The sequence below is a fragment of the Protobothrops mucrosquamatus genome, unplaced genomic scaffold (genome assembly GCF_001527695.2).
Source record: "Protobothrops mucrosquamatus isolate PMUCROS unplaced genomic scaffold, P.Mucros_1.0 scaffold2624, whole genome shotgun sequence".
NCBI lineage: Eukaryota > Metazoa > Chordata > Lepidosauria > Squamata > Viperidae > Protobothrops > Protobothrops mucrosquamatus.
In genome coordinates this window covers 15,330-33,654 of record NW_015388678.1, presented here as the reverse complement: position 1 = coordinate 33,654, position 18,325 = coordinate 15,330, and the positions used below count along the sequence as shown (strand labels likewise).

Below are 18,325 nucleotides of genomic sequence, written 5' to 3'. Positions count from 1 at the left end.
TCTTCTGCATGTGCAAAAACTTAAAGAACTCTTCTTTCCTAAAACATCCACAGGGTTCTTATTTTAGATTAGCCTCTGACAGTTTTGAAGGCCAGGCATGAATATCGTTCTTAGACACGGCGTAGCGACACTTGCTTAAATGGAAGACTTCATTAATATTCCCACAAGCAACATTTGTATGCATCCAGTGCGTCTTTTTGGCAAAGTCAAGTTAGGGAAGAAGGTACAAAATACAGAATGAGAATATTTCCCCACTTTAAACATAATTTTGGAAAGAAAAAAAACCTTTTCTAATTTTGGCTCAGCAATTAAAACAGTTTTATTGGACAGTTAAATGATCTCCATCTTATGGAAACCTCAATACCATTTTTTGGAGGTGCTATCTTTTAGCACAAGAACTTGCAATTAAACGTACCACAGAATTTTGAGAGAAGCCGTCTCCTGGAGATAACTCTTAATCAGTCAGAGTGGCAGTGATATTTAAAGCAAATGAGAGAAAGTTTTAAAGCTACAACACAAGCAGTAGCAGATTTTGAAATCAAAAGGACGGCGGCAGTGGAGTAAGTCAGGCCCTAGACTTGCAGTCACAGCCAGGAGACAAAAGATTCATGTGGATTGATGCTGCATACCATGTGGCAACATCTGGAAAATATTACTTACAAAATTTCTTTTTATGTATGGAAAGTAAAGTGTATCTTCCTGTCTGACTATTTTAAAGTCTTAATGATGTTTCAGAGGAAAGAAGTGCATGCAATGTAACGTTTAATGAAGGCCTTTTACGGGGGTTATCGCCTTAATTTTCATGCAACTTGGAACCTAACATTATTATTATTATAATCTAAAGAATGCTCTCCCTAATTTATTACTCTTCCTTATTGACCAGAGAAGCAGAGCAGGCATATATCTTCTTAATGCCAGTCCTTCTACTATGTGTTGTTATCTCCCCTCGGACAGCCCGAGCTGCAGAAGCTAAGATAGATAGGCCAAGCTAGCTGCTTTGCTTATCCCTTTTGTACAATGTAACATGATATATAAATCAGTTCAAACAAGAACATTGCAAGGGTTTTGTTTGCTGGATACACTTTAATGCCACAGACAGGAGATTGCCAGTGTGCTGCCGTTGCTGCTATTCTTGTGGGTAGCTTTGTCTCACCACAAGCCCCACCACATGATGGGGATTTTACAAAAGATGCTGTTTCGCCTTGTGGGAAGACAGCAACTATACTTGCATTAAACTTCCAAAAGGATACATGTATCTTTATGTAATTATATAACCCTTTTACTGCACTGTAGAAATTTAGAATTCTGCATGGCTCAAGCAGTTCTGTGTCGAAGCAAGATCCTCTGTATGGCAAGCTTTTAAATTGTGTAGTCTAGAGGCAAGAAAAATGTTGCCTTGAGTATAAATATAAGAAAATTATTATGTCTTACCCTTTGGTTGATGGGTTTCTATAGAAAACAGACAAGGGGAAGTGACATTTAATATCAGGCTATATGGTCATGGAAAAATTGCTTTGCATGTTTTGAAATGCTGAACTCAACTCATTTAATTGAGGCTGTGATAGCCTTTGTTTATTTAAGAGATGTTTAGCCTGTTTTTCAGGACACACAAGTCTTACCAAAGAAGCTTGTAAGATTATAAAACATAAGAAAATACAATTACAGTAAAAACCAAAAGCTTTTCCTTGAAAAAGTAACATGAAACTGTAAGCTATGGGCAATTTCTCAACTGAAAACTGAATCCTTGGCACATTAATTCATTTTTTCTCAGCTGGACCAATCTTTATGTGCCTTTTGAAAGTCCATTGCAGGTCTTAGCTTCTTCGGTATTTTTTCCATTAGGGAAAAAAATGCTTTTATTTGAAAAAGAACTTTCATGTTAATAGTGATGCTATAAATATATAATTATTATTGATCACTGTCGGTCAGCGTTTCACTGTTGCTCAGCCCTTTTTAGCCTGTATTGACTGAAAGAAAAGCATATATTACAGGATTGCTTGACTTGCAAAGATTATCTGCTCTGCACTACATTCAGTGCAAATTCTAAGCAAAAAGAAAGCTGGCATTTTTACACAGCAGTCCAGCCTCTTGTTCAGAAAGAAGCCATATTTCTGTGGACATTAAACAACTTTTCAGGTTGTTGTGTTCTTTTCCCTCTTTGAAACTCACAAATCATAATATAATTCTGAAATATAAAGGAGAAGGCACTTCCAACAGCCAATATTGAGAACGTGTAGATGTGCAGAAGGTACATCTAATTTAGGTTATCTTGCCTTCCTTTTAGAAAGGGGGAAAAAGATTGATGGGCTTGGCTAATTTTTCACATACTATCAAAGATATAGGAGCCAGTTGCCAAGCATCTCGAATTTTAATCACGTGACCACGGGAATGGCTGCCACGGTTGCGTGAAAAACAGTCGTAAGTCGCTTTTTTCAGCGTCGCTGTCACTTCGAAGAGTCACTAAATGAACGGTTGTAAGTCTGTCGTTAAACATCCTTTTTTCAAAGGTGGTAATCAAACAAGATGATTTTAGCTTTTCGTAACGGTAACGCCAAAAGATGGAAGCTGTGAAATGGAAAATTCCAATGTTAGGGAAAACTGGAATTAGTGGAGACTAAATCAGGGTGAAAGTGAAAAAGCAGAACTCTGGCACTAAAGTTTTCTTGCCTGGGGCATCTAACTCTGTAAAAATATAGGAACAACCTCTGCAAAAGAAGAGAAGAGATGCCTAGATAAACATCTAAATTTAAAACTGGATATTTTAACACCTTCCAATTTGGGCACCGACACAGCGTTATGAGTCCAAGGCCATCTATCATTCCATTTTCAGTGTGTTAGTTCTCGTGGTGGTTTCCAATGTCACCTAAAACATTTTGATTTGATTTGCAACATTCTATCATCTCTAATTTGTGTTCCATCCCCTCTTTCTGTCCTCTTTGTCTCATCTAGGCAAGAAGACAACAAGACCCTAGTCCTGGATCAAACCTGGGAAGTGGCGATGATCTCAAATTGCGTTGAGAAGCAGTGCTGTGCTTTTTAAACTTGGCAAATTATGGAATTAAAAGACCAGAAACTGTGATGACTGGATATATATATATAAGGATATATAACCTTTTCCCTGATCTGCGGCAGCCAAACTATCATGTCCTGCCATGGTTTGCACTATGTTTGCGTTGCATTACCTGTATTTCTGTTCTTTAAGCATGTCGCCAATGGGAATTTGAGATTCTTGTTTTTCTATGCAAGCTTATGATTTCTTGGCACTATTTTAGCAGAGAGAGAATTTTACGCAGCCATAAAAATGTTCCTCAGCCGACACGTGTTCATTTCAGGATGGGTCCAAATAAATTTTTGTGAGTTCTTAAGAAACCAAAACTTTCTAAGCTAATTTTATATGAGACGTTGGAAGTTTGTCGTAGTGTTCTTGCTTTTGACACACACTCTTTGTGGTTGTCTCTTTTTGCACTTTTTTATCAACTTGCAAAAGACTTTTACCCTTTTACATTATGCAGCCTGAACCAAGTAACACGAGTGTTGTCTATTGATTTACTGAATTACATGGTTTTATTTTCAAAAGTACCGTGGTGTCCTGTTATTTTAGTTTACATTTCCAGTGGCAAAATGTTTAAAGGAATCTTAACTTGTCAGCACATTCTGCTGTAAATTGAATTCTGAAATTGTTCTTCTGAAACTTAATTTTTCTCTAACTGAAATCGAGACATTGAAATAATGGTTCAGCGTGCGCAAAATCTCATACCGGTTACAAGATTCCTTTGTTTGTGTGTATGTGTGCTTACTTCGCATTGATTCAGTATTTTCCAATAGGGTTAAGATTTTGGGTAACATTAATCAATATTCACCTCGCTCTGTTTGTTTTCTTCCATTTATTATTCAAGAAGTATTCTGTGCTTTGTGTTGCCTCTAGTAGTTTTGCTCTGATTATCTAAGCAATCCACTTGAAATACCTGCCTGCAATATTCATTTAGATGTTTAGAGTGAGCAGATAACGGTCAATCGGCAAAAGAGTGGATACTCCTTTTAGGTTGAATCACAGTTATCTGAATTTTCAGGTTTTTTTCAGTTTTAAAATAGTCTGCCATCCCTGTAAAACCCAAGGCAAGAGGCAAAATGCCAGGGCAGGATTCGGTCTGCCCTATATTTTGCAAAATTAACATAGCTCCTTGGTCTTCCACTATTTTTAGTCAACAAATAAAGGGCTTGTTTGTTGATAATTGGGTAATGCAACAGTTGACCGTCAAACACCGCCAAGGACTTTAGCGTGAGGATGAGTGGGCAAGAAGGTGGCTAGCCAAGATGAGCACTGGCAGCAAACCAGGAATGTGAGGTTTTCCTACTTCAGGTCTCCAGGCTTTTTAAAAATTGACACGGCACCATTCCAAATCATATATGTTGGTGTGGCAGATGAAAGCGATGAACAGCTATGGGTTAAACAAACCAGTAAGCCAGCATACGAATACCACTCTTACTGGGGAAGGTCAAGGAGAGACCTTAAAGCTGGTAATTAAGGCTACAGATCATTTGAACCTCAGGATTTTAAACTTCTGCATACTAGCTTTGAGGATGTAATAATGGTATAACTGCAATCATCTCATCTAATTGTCTCCTACCAGTTATTTTTTGCATTTATATTTCTACTGTTTTGTATATACTCCTCTTCCCCAAAATATTCTACTGATCCAAGTAGAATAACTCTGATGCATTATTTTTTTAATAATGGGAGCTGAATTAGAAACAACTACGGATTTATGTTAATAGCTGTTGAAATTTCCCATATGTGACAACCCTGGATTTTATCTTTACTGTAACGGTTGATTGTTGGTACTATTCTCAGACAGATCTCTAAACAGAGTTATCACTGTCACACTTCATTTTATTAATTTTGATACTCTTTTTTTTCAGTGTATTTTTTAAAAATTTTCCTTAAGAAATAATGCTTCAAAGAATTTCTAGCTGCTGTTATCATCCATAATGTTCTGTTCCCTTTTACTCGCAAATAGCATGATGTTATCCGGTTGTTTCCAATATGATTTGAGGGAGGGAAAAAAACCTTAAGTATGCAAACTATATTATTGCGTATTGACCTTTGCGTGTAAATATTTTTATCCTATTCCTTAAAACTATGCTACTTATGGTCAATTCCATTGATCACAGCTTGGTTTTAATAAGGTGGGATGCAAAGGGGCTTTGCCCATATTTTCAGGCAGTTCACAGTAGAATCAATTAAATCAAAATTGATTTAAAACCCAAAATTGATCATAGTTTTCAATTTCCAATTATTTAGAGAATAATGCGGAATATGAAAGACATCACAATTTTGCAATCTAGTTTCCCCTTGACCGGAAGTTCATTTTTTGGTTTGGATTACACATGAAACTATGGTTAATTAGAAATTTCCTGATTTAATGGCTTGCGATGCAAGATATGATTGTCAGAAGAGGCCACTATATCTTAATGCTGGCATTAAGATCAACAAGTGTTTTCCTTCACTATTTAGTGCAAACCTGTTCAACTTAAACATTAAGTTATTGATGCAATTTGATATTTTCATAATTTCTATTTAAACAGAAGTTGCATCATCTTCATAGAACATCTTTTAAGAAGTTGCCTTAAAGCATCAACGTTGCTTTTGCTGTCTTTTTTTCTCTGTCATGTTCATAATAAACTTCTGTATAGTGAAACTAAGTGGCTGTTTATTTCTTTGTAACGATATTCTGAAGCAGTGCAGGCAAATCATAACACTTAGGATCAGAAGTGCTGACTTTTTAAAAAAAGAAATATTTGGCAAATTATTGACCTTTTCTATGCCATAGAAAACGTAATAGATTCTCAGTATGCAGTTGAAAAATTAGAAATTTCAGGTTTTTGCTTCAGTCATCCGTAACACCTCATATATTTTTCATTGGCTTCTGGAATATAGAGAATTTAGTTCTGAAATTTATTTTCAGAACTAAACATCAGTTCACTGAAACTTTTCCAGTGCCTGCTCTCCCAGAAAAAGTTTGCAATGCCTACTATTTAAAATCTTGAAATGTAATGCCGTTTAAACTAATTTGGTCTCTTACGTTTAATTAAATGGCTTCTTTTGCAACCTCAATAAAAAAAAACTATTGTTAAAACAGACAGGAGAATGCAAACAGTGGGTGTTTTCCAGAGCTGTGACACACAAGCTACTGAAAAAGCCCACTTCCAGCTGCTCTGTCTTGGCACAGGAGATGCAGAATCGCAAACAGAAGAGGTTCCAACTTTCTCCAAATCTTTCCAGAGCGGGTTCAAAGGCTACCTAATGAATTCCCGGCTAAACTAACAATGATGGAACTGCTCAACGGTCTGGTTTCGTCAAATGTTAATTGCAGCTGTGGTACACGCCAAGAGCAGACCACAGATGCACCTGTGATTTTCCTCTGAGTTGTGACCCAGCGCTAGAGGCATCCTTTCTACCACACAGCAAACGATGCGCTGTTTTTTTTTTACCATTTGGGATTTGAATGATTTCAACCTCTTTGGCTTTCAAGCGGATCCCGTCGACGTCCTCCCATCCCAAAATGACTGGGGAGGGGCCGGGCTGGGAAATCTGTGATATGTTGGGAACAATGGAAGCAGGTGGAGTGGATTGCGAGGAGGAAGCAGGTGCAGAGATGTTTTTTTTAAAAATTCAGTTTTCACAAAAACCTCCGGGAAAGGGTTTGAATGGGCAAGAAACGTCCTGGGAGAGTTGTACATACAGCTGCTTTTTTAAAAAAAATTTCCTTGCAACGTAATACAGTTTATTACCCCAATAATGTAAAGTGTTCCACTATTCATGTCGTCTTCTCTGCTATTTTTTTATGACAGTAACCGTCCAAACCAGCCGAGAGCAGGCAAGCGAGGATTTAAAAATGTATTTAGTGACAGCAAAGGACCAAGCTTTTATCAATGTGCACAGAACTGCAGGGAAAATAAATGTTCTAGGGCCGCTGCCCTCCTCTGGGGGGCAGAACGGAGGGGTATTGCCGACGTAATATCTGCTTAGTGAAAGAAAAACTTGGATAGGCGGGAGAAGAAGCAACGGATGGAAACTCATCAAGGAGAGAAGCAACCTGGAACTGAGGAGAAACTTCCTGACAGTGAGAACAATTAACCAGTGGAACAACCTGCCTCCAGAAGCGGTGAATGATCCAACACTGGAAGTTTTTAAGAAGAGACTGGACAGCCATTTGTCCGAAATGGTGTAGGGTTTCCTGCCAGAGCAGGGGGGTTGACTAGATGACCTCTAAGGTCCCAACTCTGTTATTCTGTAGTCTAACAAAGAGAAGGACTAGGAGTGACAAGATAGCCGTGTTCCAATATCTCAGGGGCTGCCCCAAAGAAGAGGGAGTCAAGCTATTCTCCAAAGCGCCTGAAGGCAGGACGAGAAGCAAAGGGTGGAAACTAATCAAGGAGAGAAGCAACCTAGAACTAAGGAGAAATTTCCTGAGAGTTAGAACAATTAACAAGTGGAACAACCTGCCTCCAGAAGCGGTGAATGCTCCAACACTGGAAGTTTTTAAGAAGAGACTGGACAGCCATTTGTCTGAAATGGTATAGGATTTCCTGCCTGAGCAGGAGGTTGGACTAGATGGCCTCCAAGGTCCCTTCCAACTTTATTATTACTATTAGTCCTCAGGTTACAGCCATTTGTTTACCGACCATTCAGACTTAAGACCACACTGGAAAAAAAAGTGACTTACGATCATTTTTCACACTTAACTGTTGCACCGACTGGCATGTATTTGTGTCCATTGCAGTGTCCCGGAGTTATGTGATCCCTTTTTTTTGCGACCTTCTGACAAGCAAAGTCAATGGGGAAGCCAGATTCGTTTAACGGCCGTGTTACTCAGTTAACGGCTGCACTGATTCACTTACGAACTCTTGACGAGAAAGATGGCAAAATGGGGCAGCAGAATTCATTTAACAACCGCCTTGCTTAGCAATGGAAAGTTAAGGGCTCAATTGCGGTCATACGTACTGATGTACAGTGATGTTACCGGCAATCTCGCCAACCAATCTAATCTATTTTCCTTCTCTCCGCAGATCAAAACTTACTTATTTATCGCTTGCATGTTCTACCAGCCTATACTCTCCGTCAAGTCTCGGCTGTTTGCACTTAGAAAAAAAAATATATATGCTAAAAGAGCATCAGCAATTAATTAAGTAATTAAAAGATCATAAAACATACACCGAGGCAGAGAAGGGATAATGGGTGACCTTCCAATATGAAGGCTGCAACTGAAAAACATGGCTGGATCTGCTTTGCTTTCTTTTTCTGGAAAAAGTCAGAGACGACCAAAGATTTGATGGGGGGTATGAATAAAAAAAAAAAAAAACGCCTTAAGGAGTTTCCCACAACACTTTAAAGTCAGGATAGCTTCAAGGCATGGTCAGATGACCATGTGAGGCTGGGTGTGGTCCCAAGATCGTTCCAGGAATAAACAATGCTATGTGGGAAAAATGCACTCTTCACACGCAGCCCTTATTGTCCGCGGGAGCAATTCTTGAAGGGTTCCTTTGATGCCCCACAAAAAGACGCTTGCATTGGTATTAAACTGACTTGTCGTTTGTCCAGAATATCTCCAGGCAGCGGAAGATGATGTAGACTTCAAGAAGTATTTTATCCTGACAGGCTACTATTCAGGCTGTAAACTATGTACAAGGCCAGGAACAGCCCCTGAAACCTATGATAGTTCATGGGAATTGCCATCTTAACTATCAGCACACCTCAAGGACCTTGGGTTGGAGAACGTTGAGCTGAGCCATGGATTTATTTTATCAGGATGTGCCCATCTCTTGTAATCAGAAGTTCTCCTTTGTTTTCTGTTTCTCTTGTTCGTCCCTTTTGAAGAAGAGCAGGTTCAAAGCTCTGCGGGATTGACAGAACAGGTGGAAGGGACCTTGGAGGTCTTCTAGTCCAACCCCCTGCTCAGGCAGGAAAACCCATACCGTTTCAGACAGCTGGCTGTCCAGTCTCTTCTTAAAAGCCTGCAGGGATGGGGCAGCCACAACTTCTGAAAGCAAGCCCTTCCACCGGTTTACTTGTCCCCACTGTCAGGAAGTTTCTCCTTAATTCCAGGTTGCTTCTCTCCTTCATTAGTTTCCATCCGTTGCTTCTTGTCTTGCCTTTAAGCGCCTTGGAGAATTAAACTGAGCCCCCCCCCCTTCTTTGTTGCAGCCCCACAAATATTGGAAACCGCTGTCACGTCACCTGAATATTTTTTTAGGCATGTAAAAAAAAAAAAAAAAGGTCAGGGCTGCAAACACATGCTTGAGGCCATCCTCTTTGCTTTCTGGACCCCCTCTTTCTGTGGCAGAACCCCCTGCTCCACTGTCTCCCCCCCCTTCTCCTCCTCCCCCAAGCAGAAAGGCAAGCCCACCTCCCTTTCCAAAACCTGGGAGATGGGAAGCAGCTGAGCCAAGACTCCTGTTAGGTGCAGCCCGGTGGACCCGGGGGCCTCTGATCTGACATGCAAGATGTATTATTATCAGTAAAGTTAGCTTGAAAAATCAGGCCCAGCCAAGCAAGGCATCTGTTTCTAATGAGAGGTACAAATTTAGACCTAACTCGGCATGAATCACAGAATCGGGCAGGGCCAAGTTTTCCTACATTGATGCCATTGTAATGAGCCCAAAGGGGGGGAAGCATGTCAGGAGAAGCGGTGCGCGCCGATGGCGGGGGGGCGGAGGAGGGAAGTGGCCGTTGAGAGCAACTGCTATTTTGTGGTTAACAGCCTCCCCCCACCCCACAACTCCAGGCTTAGGGGGTGACCTCATGTTCCTGCCAAGCAGGGTCCTATTCTTTCCCCCCCCCCTTCTTTCTCAGCACAACCACATCTGGGCAAGGTTTTTTTTGGGGGGGGGAAACGCCTCCCCCTCCCCCGGAAGAAATGATGGGTCTGAAAGTGCCACAAACAGCCTGTCAAAGCTACTGAGCAACTAAGTGAGGGGCCCCCCACTGCCCCCGCCCCGACTTCCTCAGGCTTGGCGGGTGGGACAGAGGCTACCCGAAATGAAAACCATGTTGGCGGAGCTGTGGTTGAGCTCAGCCTGCTCATGGCTGTTCAACTGAGTTTCTGGAGGGCTCTCCTCAAAGGGATCGCAGTGGATTTATCCCGCTTGGCTCTTTCCTTCACTCGGAAGGCAGGGGGAAAAGGGTTGGGTAGCCCTGGGGCTGGAGCAGAGTTGGGGATGGGGATGGGTAAGACGTGGGTTCTTCCCAGCAGGATTGATGGTTGGGAATATCAGAGGGACTCTGCTTGGCTGGAGGAAGGAAGGAAGGAAGGAAGGAAGGAAGGAAGGAAGGAAGGAAGGAAGGAAGGAAGGACAGAGGAAGGAAGCTGCTTCAATATCTGGAGCAGCTTTTTCCCAACCGCAGTCTGCCAGAGGGCCCAAACACAGGCCCCATCGTCCTCAGCCCATGTGACTTCCTGGAGAAGGATCACCAGATCTCAGATGAATTGGCCAGATAGGGTAACCGTTGCCCCAGCAGACAATCAATCCCCGGAGGGTGCTTTTTTTTGGTATTCTCCTAGGAGGGTACCGCTTCACAGAATGCCCCAGGGAACCAAAAAACCAACCCCGATGCAAATAGAAAATCTGATGGATACAGCTAACTATTCGTTGACCAGCTTAAGAAGCCGCGTTGACATGAGCTATATACCAGTGATGGCGAACCTTTTAGAGACCGAGTGCCCAAACTGCAACCCAAAACCCACTTACGCATCGTCGAGTGCCGGGTGGGTGTGGCCCATTGGGTGGGCGTGGCTGCGGTGGTAACGGCAGACTGGGTGGGACTGAAAAGTTCAATCAATCAATTCCAACTTTGCAAGATCTTTTTTTTCCCGCGAGAAGTTGAAATTGACTGATTGAACCTTTTTTTTTTTTTTTGCACATGGCGGTGGAGGCCTAAAGCGAAAAGGTTTTATAAAACCCAGCTGAAGGCCTAGGACTGGGGCGACAGCGCGCATGCCCATAGAGAGGGCTCTGAGTGCCGCCTCTGGCACCTGTGCCATAGGTTCACCACCACTGCTATATACAGTTGCATTCCACAAGTGGCTGGAATTGTCCACAAGATGGAGCCAAAGAGAAAAAATGAATTGTGACTTTTCTTCTAGCAAAATGTCTCTCCCCCCCCCCCCCCAGCTCTTTCTCATTTCTCCATCACAACATGCTTTCTTCCCCGACACATGTGTCCTTCAAGCCCAGCTTGGCCACCCAACTTTAAACACAGACAAACTGTGGCAAAGCGCCAGAGAGGAAGGAGCCGAGAAAGGCAGAGGGCGGGATGCCGGTACAATTCTTCAAAAGTCGGATCGTGGGATGATGAACCCAAACATTGTGAATAAGCAAAGACAAATGGTTGGCCACACCACAGTGACACCGAGTTTGTGCAATGCAGATGGTTGTTGGAAGGCCACCTACACGTTTGCATGTCCTCCAGCATCTTTTAGAGAACAGAAAAAAGAATAGAGTAGAGTAGAGTAGAGTAGAATAGAATAGAATAGAATGGAATGGAATGGAACGGAACTGGAATGGAATAGAAAATGGAATAGAAAATGGAATGGAACGGAATAGAACAGAACAGAAACAGAATAGAACAGAACCTTGTAGGTCATCTAGTCCAACCCCTCACCCAACCAGGAGACCCTGTACCATTTCTGACAGGTGGCAGTCCAGTCTTTATTATTTTATTTATATTTTATCCTGCCTTTGTTATTTTTATATCCCAGGGTGGCAAACATACATGTATTCTTTCCTTTTCCTATTTTCCCTACAACAACCCTGTGAGGTGGGTTGGGCTGAGAATGACTGGCCCAAAGTCACCCAGCTGTTTTTCAACGGCTGGCTGGGGAATTCTGGGAGTTTGAATTCCGCACTTCTTCAAGTTGCCAAGGTTGGTCGCCTCTAGTACAGGGTCTCCTGCTAGCGCAGGGCTCTTCGAACTTGGCAACTTTTAAGACTTGTGGACTTCAACTCCCAGAATTCCTCAGCCAGTCTTAAAAGTTGCCAAGCTTGAAGACCCCTGTGCTAGAGCAAGGGGTTGGACTAGAAGACCTCCCAGGTCCCTCCCAACTCTTGCTATTGCTGTTCAAGTACTGATTCCGAGTGGCCACTAGATGGCATCAGTCTTTTACTTTTCAAAACACTACAGCCGCACAACACAAAACCTGGGCAACGGTTGTGTTTGCATTCTTATGGCCCTTGCTGTACATTGTCAGGGTTAATATAAAATTGTTATGCGTCAACCTTAAGTCAGTTTTCTTTGGCGTGGTTGCATTCTGGCTTAGTGTACATGCAGGGGTAGTCAACCTTGGCTCTTTTATGACTCGTGGACTTCAATTCCCAGAATTCCTGAGCCAGCTTAGCTGGCTCAGGAATTCTGGGAGTTGAAGTCCACGAGTCATAAAAGAGCCAAGGTTGACTACCCCTGGTGTACAGCAGTGTTTTTCGAACTTGGCAACTTTTTTAAGATGTGGGAGCTTCAACTTCCAGAACTGCCCAGCTAGCATGAGGTCCAATTGAATCCCGCACATCTTAAAAGTTGCCAAGTTTGAAAAACACTGCTGTACAGCAAGCACCTAACCTGGATAATTGATGGTTAAGGGGTTTTGCCTGGACAGAACATGGGCTCACTCCGGAAGGATAACCTTTCACTGTGCATAGGTACAATTCCAGACCTTCTGATCCACCCTGTGTCTTACTCTTACTCTGATGTTACTCAGCATTCAAAATTGTTATCTCCAGAAGCTTCTGAAAGGGTCTGTGGGTTTCATTTCAAGAGATCAAAAGAAGTCGCCAAGGTGTAAACGGAAACCATCTTAAGAATAACGTAATAGTAAGATCATAAAAGGAAGGAAAGAAGAGAAGGAGTGAAAGACGGAAGGAGAGAGAGGAAGGAAGGTGGGAGGGAAGGTGAGAAGGAGGAAGGAAGGAAGAGAAGAAAGGAGGAATCCTGCCTTCCTCTCTCCTTCCTTCCTTCCTCCTTCCCTGCCTTCCTCTCTCTCCTTCCTTCCTCCCTCCCTTTCACTCTTCCTCCTTCCTTCCTTCCTTCTCTTCTTTCCTCCTTTCCTGCCTTCCTCTCTCCTTCCTTCCTTCCTCCTTCCCTGCCTTCCTCTCTCTCCTTCCTTCCGGGGTCAACTTCCAGTCCCCTTCCCCAAAGGCGGAAGGACGTGATCAAAGGTGCCTCTGAGATCGTGCAGAGTTCCACCAGTCCCACCCTTGTCCTATTCTGGGAGCAAAGGGAGACCCGTGCAACAACAACAACACCCCTCCCTCCAGGGAAGGAGGAGAGCAAGAAGGGGAGGGGACCCCGAGCCCCATCCCCGGATTCCCCAGCACCCCCATAGCTGCAAGAAGAAAAAGCTTCTGAGCACGTGCAGAGCGCTTCTCTCCTCCTTCCCCCTCCCCACGCTTCGAGACTGTAGAAACAGAGCTTCCTTTCCTGAAGGGGAGAAGAGATGGGGCGCCTCTGGGACCCCCCACCACCACCACACCTTGAGATTGCAGGAAAAGAGCAACCCCGTTTCCAGTGGGTAGAACACATGGGATGCCTCTGAGCATGCGAAGAATTCTCCCCCTGGAGGGAGGGAAGGGTGGGGAGAGGTGTTCCTGACCACGTGCAGAGGCTTTCTCTGTCCGAGATTGCAGGGGGGGGAAAGAGGGGGAGGCTCCTTTCTACCGGGGAAAAGCGATGGGGCTCCTTTGAGCATGCGCAGAGCTCTCCCCCCCTGGAGGGAGGGAGGGAAGGAGGGAGGAGGCGGGGGTGTCCCTGAGCACGTGCAGAGGGCTTCTCCCTCGAGATTGCAAGGGGGGAGGGAAAAGGGAGCCTCCTTTCCACCGGGGGGGGTAGAAAGCGACGGGGCCCCTCTGAGCATGCGCAGAGTTCTCCCTCCTCCCCCCGGGAGGAGGAGGAGGAGGAGGCGGGGCGCCCCTGAACTCGGGCAGGGCTCTCTCCGCGGCGGGCCCTCAGCGCGCAGGCGCGGCCCCTTCCTCCCCCCTCTTCCTCCTCCCCCCTCCCCTCCCCTGCTGGGCTGGCGGCGGCGGCGGCGGCGATTTTCATGCTTTTTGCGGCAGCCGCAAGTGAGGTGAGTCGCAGCCCCGCCGCCCCCTCCCGGGCAGCCGCCACCCCCGGGCAGGGAGGGGCGGGCGCCGCCGGGGGGCGAGGGAGGGCAGGGGTCCCCCCCGGCTCTGCCCCGGCGCCTTTGCGGGGGTGCCAGAAGGAGCCCCCCACCCAAGCCAGAGCGCCTTGGGGGCGGGGGGCGCCGTTTCTGCTCCGGGGGGGCTGCGGGGGGGGGTAGCCGCGCCCCTCTGCCCGGCGGGAGGGCCCTGCGCCTCGGGGAAGGGGGGTGACGCTCCCCAGCCCCCACTGCACCCCCCCATCGCCCCCAGCCTCCCCCGAGCCTCTGGAGGGCGCCAGGTTGGAGAAGGCCAGGCGGGGGGGGGAGGCGAGGAGGAGGAGGAGGAGGAGCGGGGCTTCTCCCGGGGAGGAAGACCGGCGAGGAGGAGGGGTCTTTCCAGATCCAAAGCCAGCCCCCTCCCCATAATGGGGAGGCATCTCTTGTGCAGACCCCTCTTTTGGGACGGGGGTGAAGCAGCCCCCCCATGCTTACATAAATAAAGGGGTGGGGTACCCTTGCCAGGCAGTCTGCCCTCCCCCACTGTATGGGGGGGGCTGTCCCTGGGACTATTGTCCCTGCTAAGACAATAAGGAGCCCAGGAGGGGATTAAGCCCACAAACAGACCCCCCCCATCCCTCTGATGGGACAGGAGGGCATACAAAAAGGGAAGGGGGTCCCCCAGCTGTGGAAAACCACCATTCCCAGCCTCCTCTGTCTCTCAGCCAGACTGCTGGGACTTGTATTCCAGCACCATCCTTTTGGGGGGGGGGGTCAGGGATGGGGGTGCTGTGTGGCTTTTTGGAGATGGTCAGGGTCCTCCCACACCTTCACGCCGATCCTCCTCAGGTGGCGTTGAATCCGCCTCTTCCCCTGGATCTGCACAATACGTGAACTTGTAGGTTCACACAACCGGCGTGTTATTTGGGCCGGTTGTGGGAACCATGACCATCGGTCATTTCAGGCGCATCGGTGGGGTTTTTCCTCTTGGGGAAAACCCCTCTCTGGTTTCAGGGTATGTCCATGACCGAGAAAAAAATTATCCCAAACTTTGGCAGGCGGGCGGGCGAGGGATCGATTAGACTCACTGTTGTTACTCCTGGCAGAGGCACAAAAGGGGAGGGGTGGGCAGAGGAGGGAGCAAACAGGCCAGATGGCCTGCCTGTCACTTGTGAACGCAATCCCTGTGTCCGAGTATCCCATGAAGGAGAGAGAAAGAGGAGAATATTACGGGATTTAATCTGCCTGCTGCAAGATATTGCATCTTTAAAGGGTTTGGGCATTTTCTCCCATCTTTAAATAGGGATCTAAGGCCGGGGGGGGGAGGGGGGAGGAAAGTTCTTGTGAAGAAAAAAGCAACAGAAGTGGGAATTTGGGGATGAAGGGACCCTCTCCGAGCTTGGAGAGAGCATACCTTGGCTTTTGGGGTGAGACCTGCGATAAGAAGGGAAGAATAACCCCCCCTTTTTTTTCTCTCTCTCTCCATCTGTCAGGACGAACTACGGTTCATATCGGGAACCAGCGAAGGGCAGCCGGGCCATTCTGTTTAAACCAATGCTAGATTTAGAAGTTCTTCCCGAACGATCTCTTGGGAATGAACAATGGGAATTCACCCTGGGTAAGTGGATCCAACTTTGTCACGTTTCTTTACTGGGTTGGATTTCAATCCCATCATCCACTACTGACACAGCACCAACTGTGGATGAAGAGAATCTCGATCTGAACCACCCCATCTGTTTGGGGGGGAAGATTCATCTTCGGTGCTGTTTAGAACAGTGTTTCTCAACCTTGACAATTTTACGGCATGTGGACTTCAACTCCCAGAATTCCACAGCCAGCATTGCTGGCTGTGGAATTCTGGGAGTTGAAGTCCACATGCCGTAAAATTGTCAAGGTTGAGAAACACTGGTTTAGAAGCTTATGGTGAATTAATTGATTGGGAGCATTTAAACCAATGTTTCTCAATCTCGGCAGCTTTGAGCTGGGTGGATTCCACTCCCAGAATTCATAGTGTGGCTGGCTGGCTGGGGGATCCTGGGAGTCGAAGTCCACCCAGCTTAAAGTTACTAAGCTTGAGAAAAATGCCTTTAAACGTTTTTTCTTTAACGTTTTGCAAAGTGGAGATCTAACATAACGGTTTTTAAAGCTTAAAATACATACATTTGAAATGAACTTTAAAATATAAAGGAGAGCTGAAATGGAGATATGTTTTGGCAGCTTTCCTGCCTGCATTTAGTAAATTAGCACCTCGCCGAGTGCTTTAACAATGCCACTTCCAGGATAAGGCTAGGATTATTTTAATTTTTTTTTTTGTCCTTTTTTCTTTTGCAAAACTCTGTTAAGTATTTTAAGAAGGCTTCTTGCATACTGTTGCGTGTCCTTAAAAGGGGTCGTGATCTGTTTTGGTTTGGCTTCGGGACTCCAGCGTGTTTAGCAACATGTATCAGCCATCACATGGGTGTTGCTCAGATCACCTGGCATGTGGCCTTGTGGGAAGCTGGGCTAAAAAGAGATGGGGTGTTTTCCCACATTCTGTTCTGGGTGCCATATTTCGGAAGGAAGCTGGCAAGCTGGCAGCTAGGATGCCAGGAAGACGGGAAGGGGTGGTGAAGCGGTTTGGGTGACAGCTGGTGGACTTGAAGTCTTCAGAAAGGGCAAGTTTTGGTTTTATTCAATATTTGTCGCCAGCTTTCTTGGCCTCGCTAGATGGAAAGGCAGAAGGACTGATCAGATCCTGACTTAAGCCTGCATTTTGCTTGAACCCAAGAGAGACCAGTTCAAATCCTTCTTTGCTTTCATTTTATTGTGTCCATCAGAAACAGACCCTCTCCCTCACAGAGAGACTCTGGCTGGTAGGAAAATGAAATGTTGAAACTTAAAACGCTGGATGTAAAATTTGAAAAGAGGCAAAGATAACTAGGCTGACAGTCATTTCTGGCTGAAATGACAGCCAGAATTCCCCAACCCCTAGGAATAGCAACAGCCCACAAACCCACAGCCACACTCCGCCAGGAATTATCCAGAACCGAAGGCAAGATACAGAAGGATGAAAGAAACAATGTAATTTACAAAATTAACTGCAACAATTGCAACCAGTTCCACGTGGGACAAACACCAGGTTGATTAAAAACCAGAATACATGAATGTCGGCTGGCAGTCAAACACCACGATCCCAAATCCCTAATCTCTACCCAGACTGACACCAAACAGCACCAATTTGATTGGAATAATTCCAGATGCATTGGCACGCTACCACCCTCCACATGCGTGTGTTCATCAAAGCCTGGCATTGCACAAGCAATTCCATCAACAGACACATCAACCTACAACCAGCCTACGAACCCCTCGGAATTGAAATCACAGCCCACCAGGGACAGCATTGACCCTCAACCCACCCATTCAAGCCCCCCACAGCCAGCACTTCACCTCCCAGTGACCCTCATCTGACATGACCTCTCCATCACAAGAGCCATTACAAGACCCTCGCTTGACACACCCACACCTGAGCCATCACAAGACCTATGAGCACACAAAGCCTTTATAAGCAGAAAAACACAGGCACAGAGACCCCCCCCCTCAACTCCGCTGAAGATGTTGCTCAGCCTGGTAACGACACATTTGGAAATAAGCTCTGAGAATGAACCTCCATCCTTATGCTGAATATTCTTGGCCTGGCCAGTATCTTTAGCTCCTTAGGGCTCTTTAAAAGATAAAATGGAATAGCCTTATGCACAGGTTGTCAGAGGGAAAAACAGAACCAAAAGTATTTTTTAAAACAAAAACAAGTCTGAAAGGAAGAATCGGATCTAGTTTTGTCTCGGTTTCAATCCTGCATTTGCATTACCAGAATTCCTTATTGGGTGGCTTTGAAACCTGGGTTATTTTCATGCCTGGAGTGCCTTCCGGGGACTTGATTTGAGGTGATGTGAAATGTTAGTCACTTAGCGGTGGTCCTCATTTAGTGACCAATATCACAGTTACAACAGTGACGAAAAAGCAGCTTAACGAGCAGTCTTTGCATTTCTTTTTTCTTCCCCAACTTTCTGGAGATTCAACGAAGAATAAAATATACCGTATTTTTCGCTCTATAAGACGCACTTTTTCACCCCCAAAAGATGGGGGAAAATGTCTGTGCGTCTTATGGAGCGAATGCTGCCTCCCTTCCGCGCTGCCGCCGCCGC

General features: G+C 45.3%; 2 protein-coding genes across 3 annotated transcripts in view; both read left to right on the top strand.

The window, feature by feature from the left end:
* The window catches only part of CBFB (core-binding factor subunit beta), a 33,817-nt gene extending 28,120 nt beyond the window's left edge, over positions 1–5,697 (top strand). For both annotated transcript variants that reach the window (XM_029285968.1, XM_029285969.1), the window contains exon 5: positions 2,950–5,697. In XM_029285968.1, the coding sequence (XP_029141801.1) occupies positions 2,950–3,018 (69 nt within the window). In that variant the 3' untranslated portion in view covers positions 3,019–5,697. The remainder of the gene's footprint in view (positions 1–2,949) is intronic.
* A 9,944-nt stretch (positions 5,698–15,641) lies between these two features.
* LOC107296062 (UPF0183 protein C16orf70 homolog) overlaps positions 15,642–18,325 on the top strand; it is a gene marked incomplete at its 3' end in the record, with an annotated part of 17,770 nt that continues 15,086 nt past the window's right edge. Inside the window, exon 1 of the mRNA XM_015825404.1 lies at positions 15,642–15,762. Coding sequence (XP_015680890.1) covers positions 15,699–15,762 — 64 coding nt within the window. The remainder of the gene's footprint in view (positions 15,763–18,325) is intronic.